General features: G+C 42.2%; 2 protein-coding genes across 5 annotated transcripts in view; one reads left to right on the top strand and one right to left on the bottom strand.

Annotated features, from left to right (window-relative positions):
* odr4 (odr-4 GPCR localization factor homolog) overlaps positions 1 to 326 on the bottom strand; it is a 59,281-nt gene extending 58,955 nt beyond the window's left edge. Inside the window, exon 1 of the mRNA XM_075483703.1 lies at positions 198 to 326. The gene's annotated coding sequence lies outside the window, so the exon portion shown is untranslated. The remainder of the gene's footprint in view (positions 1 to 197) is intronic.
* Positions 243 to 25,722, top strand: LOC142399190 (nucleoprotein TPR-like). Of its 4 annotated transcripts, none has more exons than XM_075483699.1 (55): positions 243 to 523; positions 1,357 to 1,461; positions 1,742 to 1,806; positions 2,498 to 2,588; positions 2,690 to 2,793; positions 2,930 to 3,094; positions 3,209 to 3,301; positions 4,649 to 4,729; positions 4,851 to 4,938; positions 5,240 to 5,377; positions 5,484 to 5,578; positions 5,940 to 6,137; positions 6,232 to 6,339; positions 6,522 to 6,745; positions 7,226 to 7,389; positions 7,476 to 7,600; positions 7,723 to 7,871; positions 7,997 to 8,159; positions 9,162 to 9,296; positions 9,828 to 9,968; positions 10,144 to 10,348; positions 10,468 to 10,664; positions 10,762 to 10,902; positions 11,363 to 11,479; positions 11,634 to 11,837; positions 11,963 to 12,147; positions 12,332 to 12,479; positions 12,747 to 12,884; positions 13,067 to 13,198; positions 13,558 to 13,688; positions 13,886 to 14,096; positions 14,182 to 14,331; positions 14,850 to 14,942; positions 15,797 to 15,880; positions 16,019 to 16,231; positions 16,337 to 16,375; positions 17,696 to 17,881; positions 18,007 to 18,118; positions 18,246 to 18,439; positions 19,013 to 19,083; positions 19,312 to 19,511; positions 19,656 to 19,874; positions 20,023 to 20,135; positions 21,404 to 21,478; positions 21,975 to 22,205; positions 22,311 to 22,506; positions 22,588 to 22,781; positions 22,988 to 23,062; positions 23,157 to 23,248; positions 23,557 to 23,669; positions 23,767 to 23,865; positions 23,971 to 24,112; positions 24,586 to 24,683; positions 25,025 to 25,123; positions 25,354 to 25,722. In XM_075483699.1, exons 1-55 carry the CDS (start codon positions 373 to 375, stop codon positions 25,407 to 25,409), a joined length of 7,536 nt encoding a protein of 2,511 aa, XP_075339814.1. In that variant the 5' UTR covers positions 243 to 372; the 3' UTR covers positions 25,410 to 25,722. The 4 variants fall into 4 exon arrangements, with proteins under 4 accessions (XP_075339814.1, XP_075339815.1, XP_075339812.1 ...); XM_075483700.1 differs by having other exon boundaries at positions 20,020 to 20,135; positions 22,591 to 22,781; XM_075483697.1 differs by having other exon boundaries at positions 20,020 to 20,135.
* The last annotated feature ends 2 nt before the right edge of the window (positions 25,723 to 25,724 follow it).

Genomic DNA, 25,724 nt, shown 5'->3' with positions numbered 1-25,724 from the left:
GTAAGAAGTAAGAGAGTAGCAAAATATAAGCCAGAAAGCTGTCAGCTTTCTTTAAATCTTAACAGCTGGTAGTGGTTCGTCAGCGGAGCCAATAAAACACAATTGCCTATAATGCTTTGCTGATTTACGTATTTCCGTCGCACGTCTATGTCGTATTGTATGGAGGTATTTTTTTAACATAAATGTCGAGTTCTGACCTTTAATGTGTTAGCTTGCCTTCAGGAAGAGGTTTATTTTGAAAGTCAAGGATACTCTTCCGGGTTTTGTACGAATGCGGCGACCCGTTTTCTTCGTTCATATCAGGCTTAGCATAGTTCATGATCATAGTTTGGCGTCAAGTTTGGGTTACACTTGTCTGGAGGATAGGCGGAGATGGCGGTCGTCTTGCTGCAGGCTCTAGAGAGGACGGAGTTAAACAAACTCCCGAAAGGTGTCCAAAACAAACTTGAGAAGTTTGTAACGGAGCTGCAAAATGCTAACGACGCGCTCAAGACGCAGCATGAGCGGTTCAAAGCCGACAGTGGTGAGTAACTTCATCCAGCTCAATGTGACTTAGCTCACTGTCGTGTCAGCTGCGACAGAATTATTGGGCCGAGCTACGAAATGCAAAAATCCATTTCTGTTACATTTGGCATAAAAACCTGTCTAGGTTGTGATTCATTCCAGTAAATAACTGTCCGCTAACGTTAGCAGCGATATCATGCTAAAGCTAGCTTTGGCGGAAGACAGGGATGCATACGAGATTTAAACATGACATTGTGTTTAAAGCATTTCTGATCAGTGTGCTGCGCTAATGACGAAGTTTGGAACAACTCCCAAATAGTTTTTAAGCGTCTTTCAAACATTAGAGGTGTGTTTATGTTTTTTGTTAAACAAGTAAACGCTATGTTGCTAGAAATGTAAGTGAAGTTTGGCGCAATAAAGATGGTCTCTGTGATTAATGGGATTTTGTATTAAAGAAAGCGTACAGCTCTTTTGAATTCCTGCTACATTATAATTACAACACACTTTAAACGAGAACTGTCAAATTCTGCAGAAACAGAGTGATGCTTTTCCTAGCTTGGGAGGGATAAAGTTTATTTATCTTTTTCATCTATCTAGTCAGTCTGTGTCTTGAAAACCTCCAGGTGCCTACATAGTATGAACTCTGTAAGTGCTTTAGATATTTGTAGCGACACACTTTCAATTAAAATGTACAGTATGATGCCAGTTCACAGAGTTGAACAGTAATTACTGACAATGTTTTTTTTTTAACCAATACAATAGTGAGTGGGAAAATGGAAATCTTTCATCAAATATGAATGAATTATGAACATTTCATATTTACTTTGTGTACTTATTGTTGTTCCACTACAGAGCAGCAGTATTTCGACATCGAAAAGAGACTGGCAGAGAGTCAGGAACAGATACTTTCAGCCACGAGAGAGCTGCTGACCCTGAAAGAGGAAAATAAAAAACTCAGTAAGTTCTGACACATCCTTTCTTTTTTGCAACAGCAGGTATCTTCATTTTGCATGTGTGAAATTGTTGACCAAGTATTTCATTTTATCTGCTCTGTTTAGTAATGGTGATGGTATTTAAGACAATGTAGACTTTAAGTATGCAGTAGATTTCTTTGAATCAGATGTAAAGCATCAACATACCGTTTCAAAGTCATTTACTTTCATCTGAATGGTTAAAGACACTCTGAATATTTTGGTTTTCTTGGTTGAGAGAAACACAAATGCTTCTCTGTGTTCAGGTGAGGAGCTGTGTACTCTCAAAGGAATAGAAGGTGACACCAATGAAGACAAACCACCACAAGAGGTAATCGCACATACCAGACAAGATCTCCCTGAATTACTCTTGATTATCGGTTTTCTGTGGTGTTTGTGTTTAAAAGGCTTGAGCCGAACACCTTCTACTGAATCAAACAGAATTCAAACCCTCTCCAATCATCCTCCACTGTTTCAAATAATGTATCCAGAGGCAACATCCCATTAAACAAACTTTAAATCAGTGAGAGTGTGTTTTTGTAGTGTCCTTATCATTAATTCAGTTTCTGAATAATATTAAGATACAAGAGCCAGAAGCCGGTTAACATCCACAGTTATAGTCTGTGCTGGGGTTAGCACAGACTATAACTGTACACCTTACAGTTTACAGGAATGTCACGACTCAAAGCTACAGATACATTCAGCTGTAATCTACATTACGTTTGCCTTAAAATATCCTCTGTATTTATCTTACAATAATATCCACAAAGAAGACTGTTTACACGTGCCGCAGTCCTAACTGAACTATTTACAAAGAGTAACCATTCCTTCTTCATAACATTTAGTGTAATGCAATAAACATTATACTATACCTGGCATTAAAATATAGATGTAGCAATAGTCTTTACACATTTACCTCTACTTTTTCATTTCTAAGTCGGTTTTGATAGACGGCCATTTGTTAACGGGGCTTGAGAAACTGAGTAGTGTTATAGTGGGTAAATATGTGTGTGTCTCTGCAGCAAAGCAAGGCCAAGTATGAGATCGAGGCAGAGAAGAGAGAGCTGGCGAGGCTGCTGGAGAAGAGAACGCAGGAGGTGGAGAACCTGACAGGTAACATATCGGCTTCACACGCAGATGTAACAGAGGTAACAGACGTTGTGTCCATTAACATGCAGCATCGCCTCCATTTTTATACTTTATGTTTTTTGTAGAGGATACCAAGCGTCTGAACGAGAAGCTGACAGAGGCGAACAAAATCAAGGTGGAGCTGGAGTTAAAGCTGCATGACATGGAGTCATCTGCAGCTTCTGTACAGGTAAATGTCAGAATTCTTAGAAACCACCACAGCTGAGTGGTAAAGCTGATAGTGGAGTTACCCGAACAAGCAGTTTACCTCACAAGAAGAAACGTTGATTATGAACAAAAGATGTCTCTGATGTTGTGTGTCGTAGCATCAAGAGAAACGCATGGGCCAGGAGAAAGAGTTACTGGAGAATAAGATGGAGTGGTTCTCTGCAGAGCTGAAGACCAAAACTGAAGAACTGCTGAGCACCAACAGAGAGAAGGGCAAAGAGATACTAGAGCTGCAGGGCAGTCTGAAGAGCAGCAATGAGCAGGTTGCACACAAACACTGTTGTTGATTGTGAAATACTGTATGCAGCGATGTAGTGGCAAGGTTTTGTTCTGTCCACAGATCTTAAGGCTGTTCTAATAGCATTACTCATCCACAGGTGACCAGGCTGGAAAGTCAGCTCGCACTGCTGAGGGAAACCAGCGAAAGCCAGAGTAAAAGAGCCGAAGACCTTAACAAGAAACTCAAACAGGTAAAGTCAACTAATTAACGTCTTTAGATAAGGATTTTATGGACAGATGAGCTTGAATATACAGTAACAAGGGGGACAAAAAAGTTTTATTTATCTTTGACAGTTTGTCAACAGGTGGAAGAATGAAGTGAAGAAAATTTGTGCTCAACTGAATAGTATTTTATTGTTTGGAATCTGGAATTTGGGTCTGATAAGTCCCACTGTGAGACAAAGGCAAATTATTCACTTACTTTGAAATAACTACTTCCAGGTATTTGCAAAACATAACAAACTAATAAATGAACGTCACCCTCTGTCCTGAGGACACAGGGTAAGAGACGCGCCTCAGTGTACGGATGCATAAGCAACACAGTCACAAACGCTCCATGCTCTGAAAGGAGCCGGAATATTTGTTGTACTCTATCTGGGATAGAAAACTTCCAATCCTTTGTCACAGTGCTATGATCCGAATGGTGCACCAGCTCCGTCTGATCACTACAGTGGTTCAGTCCTGACATATAAGTGACAACAACAGAAGGTTTTCTGTCAGGACTGTGCCACTGCTGTGATCTTGATGGGCTTATGTTTGTCAGCATTGTGACAGACTGGAAGCTTTTCATCCCAGGTACGGCAGCACAGCCGTCGGTGTGTTAGAAGTTGAATCTTGCGACTTGTCACTCTCCATCTTTCTGCCCACTGAGGATCGTGTCACCAAGCAAATCCTGGCTCACATACAGTACCTGTGCCACACTCCGTCTTCCTCCTCAGCCCTTACCCAACCCCTCTCTCCCAACTCTTTCTTTAACTCTTTTTTTTTTTAATAATGCTGCAGTGGGTGGCTTTAGGCTCAGAGCTGGGGTGATTACACTTTGAAATGTCACGCCACTGCCGGAAACGCTGTCAATCATCATTTTCTCTCATGAAGTACTGAGTCACCACGGTGTCATTTGCCAGATTCACTCATTTCGATCTGTTTCCTGGTTGTAATTTTGAAAATGATGCAGCAATTAGTCAATAGTCCTGAAATATGCACAGTTTTGTCTATTCAGGTTTCAAGTATCACTGTCCAGCCCTACCCTCGATCACTTATGCTCCCTTCTGGCTGCCAAAAGACCAAGATGGCAACAATCAAATATCAACATAAAGCATCAAACTGGCAGTTTAATGATGGATTAAATCAATATTTGGCTGAAACCTTGGTCTCTGTGAATCTGTCCTTTTTTCTGATGTTTTAAATGGTTAATCGTGAATAGAATTGATTGACTAATCAATTATTTGGGAAAAAAAAACTTTTTATTTCTAATTCTGGTGTGTGTACACAAACCGTATGTCGTATTTGTTGTGTAAACTGTCTATGTGTCTCTCCAGGCCAAAGATGAGCAGAGTGTCATGGAGGAGAAATACCGCAATGAGCTCAACGCTCATGTCAAGTTGTCTTCTCTCTATAAGGTCAGAGAAACTACAAAGCTCTTAGACTAAATGTTGGTATGATCATTTCTAATTCATGTTCAGTATAGGTTAGGCCCTGTTAGCGTCTGGTTGGGATGTAACATTGTTTGCTGTTCTGTAGGGGGCAGCGACTGACATGGAGGCCAAGAACCAAGAGCTAAACAGAGCACTGGAAGAGCTCAGCAAGCTGGTTAAAGACGCAGGGGAAGGTAGGAGTCCTGCTTTCAGAAAAGTCTAGAATGTGCAGATCAGTATGTCTAGGTCATTAAATGAAAAGTTGATATATCTGCCAATTAGAAACTTTCTGACGAAAACTAGCCCCATCCTCACTATTGTTTGCTATCAAACAAGTTTAAATTGAAATCGGTAAATAATCACCGTTAAAAGACGATTTTTGGCACACTTCTGCCCTTAATGAGGAAAACGTCTCTCGTTTTTGCACATTTAAGTGTAGATTTCCACATGAACATCACTGAGTACCTGTATGTGATGGATGTGCTGTCTTTGCAGCCAACAAGGTCCTAGAGAAGAAGGTGTCGGGGGGTGAAGAGCTAAAGACACAGCTTGAGGCAGAACTTAGAGAGAAGATAAAGAAAATGGAAAAGGAGCTGGAAAATGCTGTACTGAAGGGCGCAGGCAAACGCTGCTGTAAGTGAACACACACACACACACACACACACACACACACATCTGAAATGTTTTATATTTAACATGAAAGTATGAGTTTGTCCTGTTTGGGTCTTATTTGCTCAAGGCGGGCCCTCTCTGACCGAGGAACAGTTGGACTCCATGTGTCCCTCAGCAGCTGCCATCGCTGCAATTGTCAAGCCTGGCATGAAGTTCTTTGATGTGAGTCAGTAGGGTTTACCATGGTAGAACATGTCTGTCAGAAAAATGTTTTGCAGTATCAATGTACACTCCACAAGCCCTTTTTTTTAAAATTTAGGAATACATTAATTAAAGAGCCAAATCAAGCAGAAGTAAATCACCACATTAGGCACCCGTGGCAGCACCCTATTTCGTTTATATTTATCAAGGTTTCTAGCAACACATAACCGTAGTCTCTGTTTTTCAAGCAGATATTCATCAACAAGCTTTAAGCTCAATTCTACAGAAGTGCTCACTCTCTTGAGTCAAACTTTGTAATGCACCTCCCCTGATGCTGTGTTTTATGAGGTGATAATACCCCCCTCTCTGTTGTCCTCCTTAGTTGTATAACGCGTATGCCGAGTGTCAGACGAAGCTGCAGCTTGAGAAGCAGGAGACCGGGAGAGTGAGCAGGGTCCTGGATGAGATCGTCCAGGAGGTGGAGTGCAAAGCGCCGGTTCTCAAGCGCCAGAGAGAGGAGTATGAGAGCATGCAGAGGTCCATGGCCTGCCTGTGCAGCAAGCTGGAACAAGCTCGAACGGTGCGTTAGTTGTTTCATTAAGATATTTATTCACTGTTTGTCTTTGGGTAACGACTTGTAAAACTTTCATCCTGCCTTACCTTCTTGCTGCCAGGAGATCTATAGCTTGCAGAAGGAGATAGAAGAGTCCAAGCAGCGCTGTGATGACCTGGACAGGGAAAAACTGAGGGTCGAGAGACAGCTGGAGGACACATCTACACAGGTAATTAATCTCTGTTTAGCCACATTTCCAAATGTTGTAATTCTTTTAGTGGAATAAGAAAATGTTCAAATGGCTGTTTGGTTGCTAATTAGTCTATTCTAATTATAATCCCTGGGGTTGTTAATTAATTTTTATGCGATTGACAAATAAATCTATGACTGATTAGTGTGTCTTTGGTCCAGTTGTGTTCTCTTCTAGTGGAGCTTGAGGAAGCCAGAGGAAATAAGGTGACCAAAGACGATGGCAGCTCCACTGACATATCCAGTACCTCTGAGGTCATCAACCCGTGCCAGCTGTCCTTCCGCAGCGTGGCGGAGCTTCAGAAGCAGAACCAAAGCTTGATGGGAAGGCTGAGGGAGCTGGAGGAGGAGAAGGACAGACGGCAGACCAGCGTGACATCAGCACGGTAAGAAATGCTGTTGCTGTTTTCTCTTTGCCTGTGCTGTTGTAGTCTTAGTTAAAAAAAACATTTTTGGTGAATGATTTACAATCTGACAGTCACAGTTTTGTAATACTAGATTTCAAAATCCACTACTTGGACCAGTAGATTGCAGTTGCATTGAGAAAGAGCAGTGAGGCATGCTGTGGATCAGATTGTTGTTGTACTCATTAAAGTGCCTGAAAGCTTTCAGTGTAGATGACGGAGACGGATCCCAAACATCGCCTTTCGTTCAGAGACGGTGTCAGGGTGTGAATTTTTTTGGATGCAAAGAGTGTCATTTACCTGAGTTTGTTTTGATATGCTAAACTGCATCAGCTACAAAAAAAAAAAAGGGCATCATACTATTAGCTGTATCAACAAGTTGGCTCGCAACTTTTTGGCTTTAACGGCCTCATACAGAATATCTCTGATGCGAAGCATTTATGAATGATCTATTTCCTCCAGCGTATCAGAGCTGGAGTCCAGCATGGGCAAACTTCAGAAAGAAGTGGAGCAGCTAAGAGAGGAGAGGAACCAGCAGAAACAACTGGCAGACTCCAGCGCCAGGCAGAGAGACATGTACAAGACTCTGCTGACTCAGAGCACCGGCTTCAGCCTGCCTCCTCAAGGTGACACCAAAATGATGATAAATGTAGTGTCTTTGTGAGGACTTTTGGTGAACTGGATTAAATCAAGTTTCCATGCGTGTCTGCAGGTCAAGACTATTTTTCCAACCCTGGACGTGATCGTTCTTCGGTCCCAGCTACTCGCTCCACTCCTCAGAGAGCAGCCGCTGCCGAGTCGGCACAGACTGCTCAGACGAAAGCGGCTTTAAAGCAGGTAGGAACAAGCATGTGTATGCAAGTGCATTTTCCCAAGTTTTAAATGAAATGGTGAACAAAGGAGTAGAAATCTAAATCCTGTTACTGCTCTGAGTGGATGTGTCTTTGTTGCGTTCCCAGCTCAATGACGCCTTCACCCTGTATAAGAAGGAGAAGGCAGAAAACGACAGGATGCTGAATGAAACAAATGATCAGCTGCAGAGGCAGCTCACACAACTCCGCTCCAGCCACGCCAAGCTGACCTCTCAACTGGAGTTCAGCAATAAGAGGTGTGTTAAAGTTAAAAAGTACTAAAATGTATTTATTTTTTGTATGTTGTGTCCTGTTGTAGCTTCTTTGTTACCCCACCCTGAGATCCATGCACTTTTGCTAAGTGTGTTCTTGTGTCTGTCAGGTATGAGATTCTCCAAGAGACTGTTTCAGCATACCGCAGAGAAATCCCCGCCCTACAAGAGAGGAACCAGAAACTGGCTGCAACAACCCAACGGCACGAGCACATTATCCACACCATGAGCCAGGACCTGAGACAGGCTAATGAAAAGCTGGCTCTGGAGGAGGTGAGGAAGAGGAGTTCAAGTGGAAACATAACTAGATATTATTGACACTGTGAAATAGAACATTTTGCAATGTTTATGATGATGGAATAATCATTTTTGAAGTATATTGGGGAATGGTATATCTGTTGCTCGCAGCTGTCTCCTGTGAAAGTGTTTAAAACTACCAGGTAAAAAATAAAGATGGATCTTTGATGTGATCCCCTACTCTTTATCACTGTCTACAGAATATAATTACTCCAGAGGATGCAGTGCCCAGAGAAGGTCCACTGCACTCTGACTTCAGAATTGTCAGAATTATTATCCATGGTGTCTAACTCCAATACATCCACATACACTTCTGCAGTAACAGCTGTACGGGATTGCCAACTTGTTGCTTCAGTCCACTGAGCACACATTTTATTCACTAAGCTGCTGTGTTGCCCAGTCTGTAGTGGTGCTGTATTTCAGCTTTTTTCTTTTTAGCTGGTTGTCAGATACACAGCTTGACAGCATGGTTGGTTCAGTGGAGCCTAATCCATTCCAGTAGGCCTATTTATAACCTTGCAGAGTTAAGGGTTTGGTCAGCCATTGTTCACCTTAAACACCCACTCTTCTTGGGTTCCGCTCCATCGTGGACTGTAAACCTGCCCTGAAAATCCCAAATGTACAGACTAAATGTGCATATGAGTACCCCGTTGTTTTAAGAAGGTTTTCCTAAAACGAGTGCAGTGAAATTGAGATGATGCATGATACACAGCAGGGTTTATTGTCTTAATGACTGTTTTTATAAAGATTTCTTGTTTTGTGTTGTCGCATTGTAGCTGATAGTTTTTCATGTTGGAGTACCTACAAGCTGATTTCAAAATATGGGCAATTTGTCACTATTAAACTACAATGCTTGTTATTTCTCTCTTGAGCTTTGAATAACTCAATCACAGTTGAGTTCCAGTCTCTTAAAAACTTGTATATTTTGTTTTCTTTCTGCTTTCTTCTCAGTAATTGATTATTTTCACCTGCTTGTAGGTGCGTGTGGAGAACCTGACTAAAGAGAGAGACATGTTAAGACAGGCCGAGTCTCGACTCGGTCGAGACAAAGAGGCCATGCTTGCCGAACAACGTAACCAGAACCTGCTGCTCAGCAACCTCAAGACTATACAGGTATCATAGCAACAAAAGAAGCATCCTGATTTGAACATCTTCTTTGCCAATCAACTGCTGCATGATCAATTTAATCTGGGGCTAAAGTTGTTTATTGCATTGGTGCAGTTGTCCACTCTTACACACTTTAGATAAGCATCAGGCTCAGGCATGTACTGGTGTAATTTTGAGGTCAAAATATTGAGTAAAGTATAGGCTAAAGAAATTCAACTTACTTGGTTTGATATCTTCTGAAACTGGAAGAAGCCCATTTTTAGTGGCATCTTTCAGAGGCTGGCCAAATAAAATGAAGTGGGCTCCCCAGTAGGAGTCTTGTATAGCCCCATTTCAAACAAGCCCTATGTGTATGTTTTGTGCCATAACTTTTGAAATGTTTACTTTTTTTTTTGTAACGTACTGTGCAGTAATTGCATTTAACATAAACATTAACTGTTAAACCATCTGGAATGCAAATTGTATCGACTTGATGAGCTGATTTTGTTTCTCGATTTCTCACATGTTCTTTCTCCTACTTTTCTCATAATTGTTCAGCTGACTATGGAGCGCACAGACACGGCGACGCACCAGCGACTCAACAACAAAATAGAACAGCTGGAGACAGAATTGGCCTCAATGAAGACCAGACTGGATCAGGAAGTTGCAAAAAGACATGCCCTTGGACGCACTATGGATGTACGTGAAGTATTCTACTTTCATTTATATGTATTTTTTTCATATGATAAAGGGTTCTTTGACACAGCATGGACGATATAACCGGTTATGATATCGGTAACATTTTATCAATATTATTCCAGTTCCAGTAATCTTCTCTTGTAAAACCTTTTATTCCTCACATCCTTCTCTGTAGGCTCAGTTGTTAGAAACAAAGAGGAAGCTGGAGACCCAGATCAACCTGGAGCAGAAGACCAAGGAGCTGCTGCGTAGCTCTGAACAGCAGGTAGCTACACTGAAAACGCAGCTGGCTTCTGCTTCCTCCTCCGAGGCTGCTACTTCCTCCAGCAATACGGCCAGCGCAGCTACGAGAGCCGCAGGCATCAGAGCACCGCTGAGAGGTAAACGGCATGTCTGCTTACAGACAATACAGCATAACAGTCTCTCTTTATGTATATAGCAAGCTTTGAAAGATCACCGGTCCTTTTTGCTTTAAAGTGGCTTCTTCTGTCTCCAACAGTACGCTCTCCAGTACCAGCAGCTTCTCAGCAGCCGAGCCAGTCGGAGCAGGAGCTCTCAGAGTTGAAGGGTCTTTTGCGTAGTGCAGAGGAACAGAACACTGAGCTGTCTGAGCAGCTGAAGAACGCCAATTCTACTGTTGAGCAGTACAAATCTGTGGTGTTGACTCTGGAGGACAGTCTGAAAAAAGAGAAGGAGGTATTCCTCTTTTATTTGTGATCAACATGCTCCTCCTCTTTGTTAGCCGTACGCGGCTGTCCAGACACATGCATATTTAACTCTCTGTATTATTCAGTCACGCTCCCCTCTGGAGGGCCGACTGAAGGAGTCGGAGGAAGTGCAGAAGCAGTTGGACAAGAGGATTTTGGAGTTGGAGAAAATGAAGCAGCAGGACCAAGAAGAGAGACGAAAGGCTGTGGACGCATTGGAAAAACAAGTGAGCCTGTTTATAAAGGTCACAGAGGCACACAGCTGAGATTCCACCTGTGATGTTTTTCTGCTGAACATGACAACGAGTGCAAGTTTTATCACTCTTATGCACTATGGTCTTAAATTTTGAATTATAGAAATAAGAATTTAAGGATTGATTGAGCTCAATTTTGCCAACCCATGGACCACATAAATCTTAGCATTCACACGTTAATCTTCACGCATATACTCTGCAGTATAGTTCCAACTGGTTTCGGTTTTGCTCTAGCAGATGCTGATTTTTTTTCAGATATGGATCATTAGGCTCTGGCCTGAAAGTCTGTAATAGTTAATAGATTATTTCAGAAAACACTGATTGATTTTAAACGTCTTTAAACATATTTTAAACGGGAGAAACAACCTTTTAATTAGTCAAAGAAATGGACTGTAAGTGTGTGTTTGTAGTCATTTTTCCTCTGTTTGTGCAGCTGTGTGAGCTGCAACGCTGTCTGAAGGCCAGCCAGGCAGAGCAGCAGGAGGCTCTGGAGAGGTCCGCTGCTGCTGTCACAATGGAGCAGAAGGCCAAACAGGACAGCCTCTTGCAGGTTAATTTATACACACATACACACACACACACACACACACACACACACACACACACAGGTTAATATAATCAGGGCCTGCTGTCAGTGTTTGATTCGGTTTTTCACCCTTAGTCAGATCATCACACTTAACTATACCCTTCCATTTACCTCGCAGACTAAGTTTGCCGGAGAAGCTCAAGCTAAGTACGAACGAGAGCTAATGCTTCATGCTGCTGATGTGGAGGCTCTGCAGCAGCTGAAGAAAACATCCCAACAAGAAGCAGCACGTAAGAGGGAGTTGGAGGAAGAATTGAAGAAGATCACCTCTCAGCTGCAGGAGAAAACTGCGGCCTGGAACACAGTGGAAAAACAGCTTAAAGTAGGCTTTGACGACACTATGTGTCTGTCCTCTAAATGCATTGTGTTATTACTTATTTCACGTAAAATTGAACATAAGTTAGGAAAATGCCATTTCTGGTCATAACAGAGTCAATTCTCCCTCAGGAGGAGCTGTCCAGTCAGAGCCGCCGCTGTGAGGAGCTGGGAAAGCAGAACGCTCTCCTGCACCAACAGATGGATGAGATGGCCACCAGGAGCCACCAGCTGCAGCAGCAACAGGAGCAGCAGCAGCTTGACCTTTCATTCAGCGAGGAGGGAAAGACCACCGAACAGCTACTCGAAATACTCCGGTAAGACCAAAGGGAAAAAAACGGAGTTGCATGCGTTTCTGTGTTAACTTTTGACAACACAGAAGTTTGTGTATAAATGGTGTATAAGCTGTGCAAGTAAAAGCCTTATTTCAAAGAAACTTCCATTACTCTTGCCTTGGAGGTATGAAATTAGGGCTGAGTTTAGTTTGCCTTTGTGGTGTAGCTTTGTGCGGCGGGAGAAGGAAATCGCTATCGCTCGATCTGAAGCATCTGACGGAGAAGCTCTTCGCTACAAACAGCGAGTGGAACACCAAGACAGAGAACTGAAGGAGCTCCAGGAAGCTCTGAATGTTGAAAGGGAGAAGATGCAGGTTTGAGACCCTTTAAATTCTTACTTTTACATTTATATAGTTTTCTTTATTTTTACACATTTACATTTGGCAGGCCTGGAGTGCATTCCATGCACATTTATTTTAAATTGTGGACATGTTGGACTGTAGAGAATCTGTACCCTTTTCAGGTTGTGAATAAGGGTGTTTAAAAAGGGCTACAGAAGTACTTTATGACAAAGTAGAATACCTAAACAAATGTTGTTTCATCATTATGATTTGAACTGTTTGGCTTCTTCCTTCTCTCAGGCGACAACAAAAACTCTGGCCCAGCAGCAGGAGCAGCTGAAGAGGATGGAGAGTATCAGTGCTCTCCAAGAAACCAACAGGATGCTGAAAATCAACAGAGATAAACTGGAGCTGGAGCTTCAGCAGGCTCAGGCTAAAGTAAGAGCAAAGCACTGGAGCTGTAATAAAACGTTAATAAAAATGTTACCAATGACTGAATGCCGTCACTTGCAGATTCCATTTTAATTTAAATTATTTTTTAAGCCATTATTCTTACATATTTCATCTCTGGCAAGAGCTAAAATACTCACAACTTTCTACCTACCGTTTGTCTTACCAAGGTGTCAAAGCTCCAGTCGGACATCAGCCCACTGCATAACTCTCTGTCCATACTGTCAGAGAAGAATGGCTCCCTGCAGGCTGATAAGAGGCTCCTGGAAGAAGACCTCAAACGATGGAAGGCCAAAACACAGGTAGGAGGGTGTACGAACAAGAGTTAGATCAGGGTAAAATGTCAACGCTGACACATCTTTTTTTATTTTACCAAAACGTATTCAATTCACAGTTTTATAATTAATATGATCTTAAAGATGTTAAGGCTCTGGAATAGAATTTCTTGGACAGATAAAACTGTGAAAAATCCCAAGCAAACCAAATCCTTAATGAATAATGTAGATTCTATGTCTTTTAATGCAGTACATCATTATTAACCTCATGCAGTCTCGTCACCAGATTGTGTTTGCGACAGCTATATTTTTCAGTTTGCCAAAGTTTTGGCTTTATCTGTTATTCCTTTAAGTTTGGCTTGAATTGAATGTGTGTGTTTCCACAGCAACTGGTCAGTCAACAGAAAGACAGCGATGTTGAAGAGAAACAGAAGCTCACCACCGAGAGAGAGGCTCAGCAAAAACGCATCTCGCAGCTGGCTGAAGACACAGCCAAGCTGAAGGCTGAACTGGCCAGGTGAAAAACACACTCGCAAGTAGACACTATGGGGGTTACACGCATTCCAAGTCTAGCATATTTAAAAAAAGCCTCAATGTTTTTTCTAGTTTCTGTTCTGTTTTGTAGTTGTTTGTGGCTTTGATGCCTAAATGACCACAGCTGATCTTTGGGCAGCCAGAACACTCCGTAAAGGCTTCCTGTATTGTGTCAATCAGATCCAGTGCCAGCAGTAATTCAACTCATGCTCAGCTGCAAGCCCTCAAAGACTCCGTGGCCCGCCTGACATCAGAGAGAGACGCTCTGAAGAAAGACGTGGAAACCAAAAATAACGACATTCTGGAGAAGAACAGGACCATCACCCAAGTGAAGAAGATCGGACGACGATACAAGACTCAGTATGACGAGCTCAAAGTCCAGCATGACAAGGTGTGACCACCGTGGTGGAAACCGTTAGGGCCGATTGAGTTTGTGCGAAAGCTGTAATAAGTATTCACGTGTCTGTGTGTCTTAGATGGTCAGTGAAACGACTGCAAAGGCAGGAAGTGTGGCGGCTCCGAGCCAAGAGGCACAGCAGGAACTGAACAAAGCCCAGGAAGAGCTTGGCAAGACCCGGGAGGAGCTTAACACCCTGAAAGAAGAAGTGCAAAAAAAACTGGAGGAGGTGAGCTACAAAGGCTGGTTGTTTCTTTTTGGACTCTAATTCAATCTGTTTCCAAACGGCTGCATTGGTTAATTTGAGTTTCAGATGAGCTCAATCAGAGAAACTGCTTTGGCTTTCAGGAAGAGGTAACCACTGTAACGGAAAGGCGTGCGCTTGATTTAGAACACAACACAAAATTAAAGCCTCATTACAAAACGAAACGCAGACACATATTGAATTATTTTAATCTCAACAATCTTGTTTTCATAATTATTCACAACAAGAATTGTAAAGGGAAAAAAAGTTTGGTTAATTACAGTCTAGTTTGCCTATGAAAAGTTATCAGCTTTTCCTAGTAACTTTAATTTTATCACACTTATCACATGTGAAGAAAGACACTCTCCTGTTGTATTTGTCTTCCAAGCACCGTTATTTATTTGTCTTCTGGAGTCAGCAGCACAGTTTTTCAGTGTTGGCTCTGATTGTCAAAAGTTTAACAACACCTAAGAAAGCCTAAGTGAGTTTATTTGTTCCACTAGGCCCAGAAGTCCCAGGAGGAGTTGGAGGCTGCCCAGAAGGAAAACCAGCAGAGCAAGGAAAAGCTCCAGGAGATCCAAAACCAGCTGACACAGGTACCGCACAGTAGTTTTAAGCTAAGTCAGCTGCAGGTCTGCGCTACAAGATGGAACACAGTTACATATATGCTGGATTCTCTCTTGCACCCTGTATCCACCAGAGACCTCTGTGACGTAATTTGGGTTTTGTTCGGTCTCTTGTGTAGGTTCATTTCACACCGAGAGCTTTTTAAATGCAAAATTAGCATTTGCACAACTGTAGAAGGGTTTACACTGTCTTCTCACAGCAAGAGGGTTCCTGGTTCGATTCCCAGCTGTGGCCCTTCTGTGTGGAGTTTGCATGTTCTCCTCGTGTTTTCGTGGACTCTCTCCTGTCTTCGTCCCACCGCCCAAAAACATGCATTAGGTTAATTGGTGTCTCTAAATTGACCCTAGGTGTGAGTGTGAGCGTGGATGGTTTATGTCTCTGTGTGACCCTGTGGACTGGCGACCTGTCCAGGGTGGACCTCCCTGAATTGGATTAAACGGGTAAAGAAAATGGGAGAATGGATACGCAACTGTAGACTGTCACATTAGCGTTACATTTGCAAAATTCAGTAATCGCAATCACTTGTTTACAATTGGTTTTCTACTATTGTGACTTTCTGTAACTCATCTAGTCTGTGTTAGTTGATGTGATTTCTGACAAAAATGGACCAGCTGTGTGTATCTCAGAGCCACTCTTAGAACGCTTTGGAGAAACACGCCACGATATGTGTGGCAGAAATGCAGGTATTTACTAGAGTGGGCGAGACCAACACCAGTGACGATGATAGATGCAACCGCATCCATTGGAATGATGGGTTAGTGAGAAAATGGCATTCATCAACCCACACATTACCGTATTCAATTTCTTATGTTTGTCTTTGTAGGTCCAGTCACAGCTGTCTCAGAATCAGAACCAGCTGACCCAGAGTCAGAAGGAGCTTCAACAAGCAAAGAACCACAGCCAGCAGGTAAGATTTCAGTCATTTTTCAGTCTTTTGTTGTTGATGTTGCCATTTATGTTCCCATTGTTTTCTGTAATGCTAATATTAGTGGACATTGAACTAAATCAAGTTGACCAGCCTAACCGTTGCCTCTCCAACGTAAAGGTACAAAACCAGTTTAAGTCAGCACAAACTCAAGCTCAGGCCCGTCAGAACCAGATTCAGCAGATCCAGAAGGAGCTCCAGCAGGCTAAAGAGGCCCTGCAGCAGAATCTTGCTAAACAGAAAGAGCTTCAACAGACCAATCAGGACAGCCAGCAGAGCCACAACCAGGAAGTGAACAATCTCAAGACTGCTCTGAGCCAAGCAGAGAGTAAGGTATGGAGGGGGGGGGGGGTTATTTATGCATTATCTTTTGTACATATTTCTAGTGAAGTAACAAGTAAAATATTAATATTTGAATACATCCTTATTTCCCAACAGGTGACTGAGCTTGAAGGCCAGCTGGACAGCCAGCAGAAGGTTGGTAAAAGGCTCTAATTGTAGGGGTGGGCGATATGGAAAAAATGTTGTATCACGATTTTTTTGCATAAAATCACGATTTCGATTTTTTTATCACGATCTTCCATCCAAAAAAAAAAAGAAAGACCAATTACAGTAGAGTTAAGTCGACATGCTGAACCACAGAAGAGCTAAGGAGTAAAAGAAAGAATTTGGCAATCAACACATTGTAATTCAACTGTAAGCCAATTCAAGATGAAAAATAATGATCTAATTAATGACATCTGACACAGTGAGAGTGAAGCAACCGGAACTAGAAAAACGAACCACTGATGACGACTTGACTCCACCTGTTAGAAAGCCCATGTTGTTTGGTTATTTTCAGTTAAATACAATAATTACCTCCGCCAAGGAGGTTATGTGATCGCCCGAGTCTGTTGGTTGTCTGTCTGTTCGTGCTGCAATCTTGCGACCTGCCACAAGGTGGCGCGACCTGGCGGAGGTCTGCACTCTCTGAGTGCATTTCTAGTTCATATTGTGTTTTACGGTGAGTTTTCATACGTCCAACGTTCGTGAACGTACCATAGACGTTCCGATGTTCCTGAATGTACCGCACCTGTGCGTGAGACGATGTCGCTGTAAAGTTTCGTTTCTCCTCCCGATCCAGCAGTGAACAGCTTGTAATTTTCCCTTTGCTGTTTTCACCTAACATTAGCCTGTACACCCTGGGTTTATTGTGTGTAAATGCCAGAAGAACCACAGCCAAATAAATCCACCACAAACTGGACATCTGTATCCGTGTCTTTTAACGGGGACACACACCATACACCAGCATTAAAAAAAATAATAATAAATCATTGCGCTGATTGGCAAAGGCGATCTATACGGTTTCTCTAATTTGGTAGATCGCCTGCGATTCTCCACTCTTCCTCGCCAGTCACGATTTTATATCGTCAGATCGCGCACCCCTATCTAATTGTATTCAGAAATCAGTACTTAGCTATTCATACTTTCTTAATTGGTTGTAACATTCTATTTACTTAATAGACGTAGGTATGATTTTACTAGTCTATGACATATAAGTGAACAAGCTCTTTTTTTGTGGGGTTAAGCTTACTTGGTACGCCACAAGTTTAAGATTATATTTTAACTTTTTGTTATGTGAAAATTGAATCGAATCATACTTTGGTTTTGCATTGCCTTTAGCTCCTATTCTATCTGTTGTTTAGTCTGTTCTTAAATCATCATTTTTTCTTTATGTTCATATTGCATGTCTCATGTTTTTTCAGTCTTTGTAAATGCCTTTTTTTTTTTTTTTTAAATTTTAAACTCTTTTGTTAGATGTTTGCTGAGCGTGAAGCAGACGTCAAGCGTCTGCAGGAGCAGCTAACTGAAGCTAAGCAGGCTCCTCAAGCTAGCCAGGCCAACCAGAACCAGAGTTCCCAGTCCACCCAGGCAAGCGATGCCAATACAGCCATTAATGCTAACCAGGCACTGCAAGATGAGCTGGCGAAACTCAAACGAGAGGTACCATGAGCCGATTAAACTGTGTAGTGTGGATTTTCACTTTTTAACTAATAACTGCATCGTTGATGATCAAACACATCTGCTTACAATTTATTCAAATACTTGTCAATTCTGTTTTTCTGCAGCTGTCTGAGAACAAGAGCAGAGAGGAGCAGCTCAAGCAGCAGATGACTGAGAAAGAGGAAAAGACAAAGAAGATCATGTTTGCAGCCAAAGCTAAAATCACCCAAGTCAACAGTAAGTTTGCACCAACATTCAGGAGGGCAGACATGCTGGCAAAGTTGGCAAGTAGACGTGTTTTTTTTTGGTTTTTTTTATATATTAGTTTGAGATCTCATTTTGATTTTGTTGCCTTCACATGTAGAAGCTAAAGAGCAGCTCAGTAAGGAGATTGAAGAACTGAAACAGACTAAGGAGGAGCAGGAGGTGAGAATGAGCGCCCTCAAGTCTCAGTATGAAGGACGACTTCTGCGGCTGGACAGAGAGTTGAGAGAACTGAGAGAGACACAAGCACACTCTGACCCCAGAGAGGAGCCTCAGGACCAGAGTGGGTCCAAGGTACACGATGAACACCGAGGTCCACCATTTAAAGCCACCCATCATTAAAGAGCTCACCCACCAAAATGCACCAAATTAGAACTACTCGTTTAGTATCGAGGTCATTGAGAAGTTCATGAAAATGCATTTTGACATGAGGTCATAATGATTAAAAAGTGTAATATTTCTAGAATCAATTTTAAACATTTATCACAACAACATAATGGAAACCTGCCTTTGAACAACTGTGCTCTTGAAAAGGTTAACAGTCCTGTGTGCACTTGTTCGTCAAATAGTTCCTTTATGTCATAATTTATGCAGTGATTCTAATTAGCTGCAATTTATCACCTTTAACTTTTATTGACCTTGCATTTTTCCACTTCTTGCAAGAAAAAAAATGTCTTGCTCTCATTTCAAATGTTTTCTTGTTTCTCCTCTTTGTTTCTTTCCCAAAAGCATTAAAAACATTTTTCAGGACATTCAAACTAAAATCTAATCTTCTTGAAATGCTGTGATCTGATTTCTTTAATCATACATTTGTAACACTCTGTGCTTCAGTCCTCTTGACTCACTTCTTTCATCTTTTTACAATAGGTTGGTGATCAGGCCAGATCTTCAGACCAGAGGCAAATTTCTTTGAAGAGTCCTGCTCAAGAGAGGGGAAGGTAATCCAAAAAGACATCTGCATGCACCAACACCAGAGACCTTTCTGAATGAATGTAAACTGGACTATTCAGTCAGATCTGGCTGTAGCTGCACAAATAAGTATGTTTTCAGAAACATGTTAGAAATGATCTAAAAGTCATGACAACTTAAAGTAGTTCGCTGAAATTCTGAGCAATAAAAGCTGCTTGAGCATAGAAACTGCTGACTTTGCACCGTTTCTTCATCAGCTCAAGCCTCTCTGAGCCTCCTACTGCCAACATTCGGCCCACCCCAAGTACTCCGTCTCCAAGTAACAAGCCAAGCCCCTCCACTGGTAGTAAAGCCCCGCCTCGTGCCAGTATCCGGCCTATGGTTACCCCGGCAACTGTCCCCATCCCCACACCTACAGCAACCGTAATGCCGACAACACAAACTGAAAGTCAAGAGGGTAAGATGAAGCAGATGATGAAAATAAAAGTAGATCTTGGTATTGGGATATATTGAACCCATAAAGATGATGCTTAGAAATGGTCTCACATCAATGCTCACTTACTAATGATTGAATGGTGAAACCCCACATGGGACGTTTCAGAGGGAATTGTGTTCATCTCTGAAGCTCAGACGAGTGCAGGAGCCTCTGTACACTCTACCAGCTCTGCTCTGGTAAACACGTCCACCTCCATAACTCAGCCAACCAGCACGCAGGCCACAGCTTTCGTCCAGCCCACTCAGCAACAGGCAGCCAGTCAGGATGCAGGGTCCAGCATGGAGGCAGAGCGGCCGTCCACATCCTCCTCTCTGATAGGACCAGGTGAGGAGGACAGTCCCTCAAACCAGACGTCGACCCTGAAACTCTGCACATACTCATAAAACACGTTTACAGGACACAAAAGTGAAGTGTTTTCACTGTTGTTGCTAACTTGATGTCATGACACACGTGTTTGCTGTTAATGAAGCAGGTTCAAAGCGACTCAGAGACGATGAGGAAGACGAGGACGAAAACAGGCCAGAGAGTTCTCACACACCTCCAACCAGTAAAAAACTTCGACTGAAACCATCAATGGCACTGCAGGTAAACACACACACACACACACACACACACACACACACACAGTCACACACACACAGATCCTGAACCAAACCAAAGGCACTTTCAAAATACTCTGCTCAATTGTTGTGATATGATTTTACAATATATAAAGAAATACTTCAAATATGGTGTGAAACAGATGTGTTAACAGGGCTGCATCCTCACTCGTGTTTGTTAGCTGTTGAACATGCACAAAAGCACAACTTAGTCGAGGTGGAATGCAGTCCTGATGAATACATTTGCGATTGTCCTGTTATTCAGCCCAAGTGAAACGTTTACCATGACCATGGCCTATATTTTATTGCAGTCTTCTGCAGTATAGATGATGAACATGTTGATATTGTAGTAATGATAAAAATTCAATATATTATGCAGCCTTGCTTATTTTGCACCCTTTCATTCTCACATGTATTATATTTAGTTTTTTTATAATTCTTAAAATGTGTGAAAGACTAAAGATAAACAAGCATGTTCGATTTTTACATCTATTGATTTATTCTGTTTTTATCATTTTCAAATTGAGTTGGATTATGAAACAAATGCATTTAAAATCTTTCGATTAATTTTTCCAAAAATAAACCTGTATTTAGAGAAAGACGCGATACTCCATTTAAGCACAAATGGAGTATCCCAGGATTAGCGGCACACAGCAGAAGCAATGGCAACCAAGAAGCTGCGGCGCTCTGCGAGCCGCGAGAGGCAACCAGAAGCGAACAGAATGAAGCTTGAGCTGGGGCGAGCGCTCTTCCAGATTTCCACTTAATTGCTTTCACTTTTAAGAGTTATGTCCTTCCAGGTGGATGATACATGGTACCTCCCTCAGAAGCCTTCTAAATAACATCCTGGTTAGATGCCTGAACCGCCTCAGCTGGCTCAGCTGCTGTGGTGTCAGTGTCTGAGCCAGAAAACAAATTTCTGCCAACTTGTTTTTCTCAATCATTAACTAGAGTTAAAATCCACACATGAGGACTGAAACAAAGGATGACTTATTATCTTAAAAGTTCTAAATTCTCCTTGCTGTAACAGACCAGTACAACATGTACTCCCCCCATCGACAAGACCTCTACTCTTGCATGGAGCAATACATAGTATGGTTAGTCTTAATACAGAAGTAATAAAAGCCAGTTAAATCCTTTGATAGTTATATCAACCTCCAGATATATGGCTCTTCCTCATGTTTAGTTCTAACACCAACCAAATCACCACATACTTATTGCGTTATTACAGCTGTGTCATTTTGTGTGTTACAGATGGAAGGAGATGAGGAACTGGATGGAGAGCTAAGGGACGAAGGAGAACTACAGAATTCACCAGATGACAGTCGGGTCAGTTATCAACTAAACAAACCTGGCAAATGATAGGTTGGCTTTTTATTGGAATTTTAGATAAGAATGGACTTGCAGAGTGACCCCCCCCCCCCCCCTCTTTCTTGTTATCTTTGCTGAGTTGAGCTCTACAGCACTTAGTCAGTACGATCATGCCCGAAAGATATTTAAATCCTTCTGAACTGTAAGCTGCTTTGGATATAAAAAAAAAAAAACATCTGTAGATCAGTGTAAGGAATTTTCATTCAAACATTTATAGATGCATTTCAGAGGAAGGTATTTTGGGTAAATATTGGGGGAAGAAATTTCAAATGTAGTGTCTGCTGAGGACCAGCTACTGGTGACTGACAAAGCGAGTGGGCTTTTGGAGGGTAGCCTGAAAGATGCCTTAAAGGGCATCGTGATGTTTATGAGTTTTTAAAAAAATAAATTAATAATAATTGATGTATTTTGAATTAAAGACGCGTTATGGAATATCTTCTTTTTTGCTCTGTAGGAGCTCCCAGAGGAGACTTTCTTGCCCGTCTTGGCAGAAGAAACCGAGGATGAGGGAGTTTCCCAGTCTGTCCCCTCTGATCTGGGTTCCCAGGACTTTGCATTAATTCGGGAAGTGATTGTGATTGACACGGACAGCGAAAGCCGCGGAAGCAGAGAGGTAGATCAGAAACAGGAGGATGAAGAAGAAGAAGACGAAGAGGAGGAGGAGGAGGAGGAAGAAGAAGAAAGGGTCTGTCTTCTTTATCATCTCATGAAAATGTCTTTGTTTATAGTGATATTAATATCTATTTTCAGGAATTAACTTCCCAGCTTTCTCTTTCTGACTCGGTTCAAGGAGGACGGAGAGGAAGATGAAGATGACGATGATGCTGCTGACAGTGGGATGAGGGGAGGAGAGGAGAGCAATGAGGAGAGCAGGGAAGCTGAAGAGAAGGGAGAGGAAGAAAGGCCGTCAGAAGGTCCAAACAGCGAGGACAATGTGTGCGGAACGTCTACAGGTTCCCAGCATGCCTCTGAGGCGACACACAGCGGTGAGCGCCAACTCGGGTCTGTGGACTGATTTCATGCATCCTGCTTTTAATCGACTGATGTGACCCGTCTGTCTCTTTCAGAAGAAGGCAGCAATGATGTCATAGAGTCAGAAGCCCCCAGAGACCCCATACACCAACCCCCAACCTCCTCCTCTGCACTTTCCTCGTCCTCACTCACACCCCGCCTGCCCCACACACGGAGGCCACCCCACCCTCTGCCACCCCGGCTCTACATCCAGCCCCCAGCAGCTGAACTTGGACCCCCACACACACAGGTCATTTCATTTGAACACACAGTCCCTCCAGTGTCGCAAGATGTCGAATTGTTGACTTGCTGTCACTGTTGCTGCTGTTTCATACTGCCACATTTTTAATAATAATAAACTCAAAAGAAAAAAACCCATCTGGGCAACAAAGAGTGGCATGTTGATATAAACATATCTGTAGAATAATCTGAGGGTGCTGATGTGTGCTTGTGTAGCAGAGGCAGTCCTCTCAGCTGCGCAGACCATCATCAGGACGCGGGCCTCAGCTGACTCCTGGAATAGGCACTATGGTAAGACTTTCGCCCAAACTGGATCATACATGCTGTTTCATGTGTGCCAAATGCGAGGTAAACCGTTAACTGTCATTGTTTGCTTGTGTTTCAGCAGCCTTTCTTTGATGATGACGACAGAATGGTTCCCAGTACTCCCACTCTGGTTGTCCCACACCGCACTGATGGCTTCGCGGAAGCTATACAGTATGATTAACACGGATTAAACGTGCACTTGATTCTTTTTTCATTTTTTTCATTTATTTATTTTTCTTTTATAGGATTTTGTTGCTGCAGTTTTAAGCGAGAGATTAATTTCTGTTTCAATGTTTCTATAAACTTTGCCACCATTTATCTACAGTATATTGTATACAGCATGTGACATGTTATAAAATGTTTTTTGTTTTTTTTTTACAGATTTTAGTGTTTCTGGGTGTATTCTGGTTGCATTTGGTGTGTGTTAATGTATGCAGCTGTGAGCGTAATTCTATCATGTCTGTCTTTGATGTCTTCAGTTCTCCTCAGGTAGCAGGTCTCTCCACCAGGTTCAGGTTTGGACCCCCAGAAGACCTGCTGCCTCAGACATCAGCCTCCCACTCTGACCTGGGACAGCTGGCCTCTCAAGGAGGTATAACACGCACATGAGATAACATCTCATACCATTTTGTTTTGGTGGATCCAAACTCAGATTTGAACACTTTTGTGTTATAATATTGCATGTGTAGGTCTGGGTATGTACGAGTCCCCTCTTTTCCTGGCTGCTCATGATGAAGATGGAGGAGGAAGGAGTGTCCCCACAACACCTTTACAGGTGGCTGCACCAGGTAAATAAACTCGTAAATATGTTGGACACATGTAGCAGCCTGCAACATGCTAACAGTTGAGTCTGTGAATGCTGGATAATTGTGTGCTTACTTCATCTCTGTCAGTGACGGTCTTCACAGAGTCGCTGCCTTCAGACAGCGGTGACAACATGGCTTCCCAGTCGGTTCCCATGGTAACTGCCTCCACTGGGATGGCGGCTGCTGCAGACGATGGAGACGAGGTCTTCATGGAACAGGAAGGAGATGGGTGAGTAGCTCTGACGGATCTGAATCTTTTTTTTGTTGTTGTTGGTGGTTTTTCATGTAGGCTTTAGTTTTTCATTTTAGGTAGAATGTTCATTCAAAGTGAATGAGTAATTCCTCTCAGAGCAATCAAAAGAATGGTTGGATAATCGAATAAACATCCTTAGAAAACACTGTATTTATAAAATTATGTCTAAAACTGTTTAGAATTGGATTCTACAAGCTCTTAGCGACATATAATCTCTGTCATGAATAGTTTCCTTTATTGGGATGTGTTTCCTGTTCACTCCTTACCCGAACATCAGCAACACTGAAAATATGGAGGAGAAGAGCGGTTACTACACGGAAACATACTTTACTCTGGCTTTTTGGTTTCTAGGAAGTTAAACAATAAACATATGGACACAACAGTAGAGCTGCAGGACATCTCTAACTGTATGTGTGTGTTGTTTTTTTTTTTTTTTTGGTTTCTTCCAGGCAAGGCATTGAATCTTCTTTGGACAGCCAGGCAGACATGGAGGCGACAGGACAGCAAAGTGATGATGCATCACTGCCATCCACCAGCCAAGACCCTGGTGATTTACCCTCCTTATTGAAATACTAATCTTAATATTAAAATCCTTGCTATTCGTTGCGAATAGAGACAACCAAAAATGGGCTGCAGCTGTTCATCACTTGTGTTGGTTTGGGTTGATATTTATTTATTTATTTATTTATTTTAAACCTAAAGAACGTATCAGACCAACCATAAGTGATACTGCAAAAGAAAAGGGACTCTCAGTATCTGTCGCCATTAATCTTTGTGTAATAACTTGCTAAAAGTGTGTTTCTTATTGTTTGGCTCCTCTCTGAAAGCTTCTTTGTGTGTGTGTGTGTGTGTGTGTGTTTTTTTTTTTTTTTTTTTAAATGTACACAGACACGAGCAGTGTTACTCAGCGCCGCGCCGTTACAAGTCAGTCGCAGATAAGCAGCTTTTCGAGCAGAGGAACCAGAGGGAGATTAATCAGCCGCAGAGGTATGGGACCAGAACAAAGAAACAGGACAGTTTTTTGCCTTCTTGATCACTTTTGAATAATTGTGCTCTTAGAAAACAGATTCCAGTCACTCAGAGGGTGATGATAAAGCAGTTTATTTAAGTGCAGCAAGCAGCATATGACATGAAAAGTAACAGTGTGGGGTAAAACTGATGAGCTCATGCTTTACTTCTTTAATAACTCTCTCCTCTTGTTTGTTGACTTATTGTAGGTCCTTTCTCTCGAGGAGGAAGAGGAGGAGGCATCGGGAGAGGGGGTGTTGCCTAATGATATCATCAGTAGTGGATCGATTATTGTATCCAATAACATGAAAAAGAAATACTTAGATCACAAACTCAGCGTTTCAATAAATCTTAAAGTCCAACTATAGTCAATACTCACACTGTTACCACAGAGATACGACCACTTTGTGTGTGAGTTCTTCTCGAATACAAGTGCTCACACTGTTCGTGAAATCCAGTGAGTTTTAAGTTTTGTAATTTTTTTTCCCCTCTTGTTCATGAGATCTGGTTTTGTAGTTTTGTTCTTTTTGGGGGGGGTTTGGGAATACAAGTCTTTTAATAAAGTGTAATAACAAGTAGC

Source organism: Odontesthes bonariensis, chromosome 14, assembly GCF_027942865.1.
Source record: "Odontesthes bonariensis isolate fOdoBon6 chromosome 14, fOdoBon6.hap1, whole genome shotgun sequence".
In the NCBI taxonomy this organism is placed as follows: domain Eukaryota; kingdom Metazoa; phylum Chordata; class Actinopteri; order Atheriniformes; family Atherinopsidae; genus Odontesthes; species Odontesthes bonariensis.
This window is presented reverse-complemented; position numbering and strand designations above follow the sequence as displayed.

Bases quoted from the DNA above. Each gene is read 5' to 3' on its own strand.
- LOC142399190 (XM_075483697.1), top strand. From the start codon at position 373: ATGGCGGTCGTCTTGCTGCAGGCTCTAGAGAGGACGGAGTTAAACAAA. The intron at 14,332-14,849 runs GTGAGCTACAAA...TTGTTCCACTAG, and splicing joins TGCAAAAAAAACTGGAGGAG to GCCCAGAAGTCCCAGGAGGA. The intron at 22,507-22,587 runs GTGAGCGCCAAC...TGTCTCTTTCAG, and splicing joins CTCTGAGGCGACACACAGCG to AAGAAGGCAGCAATGATGTC.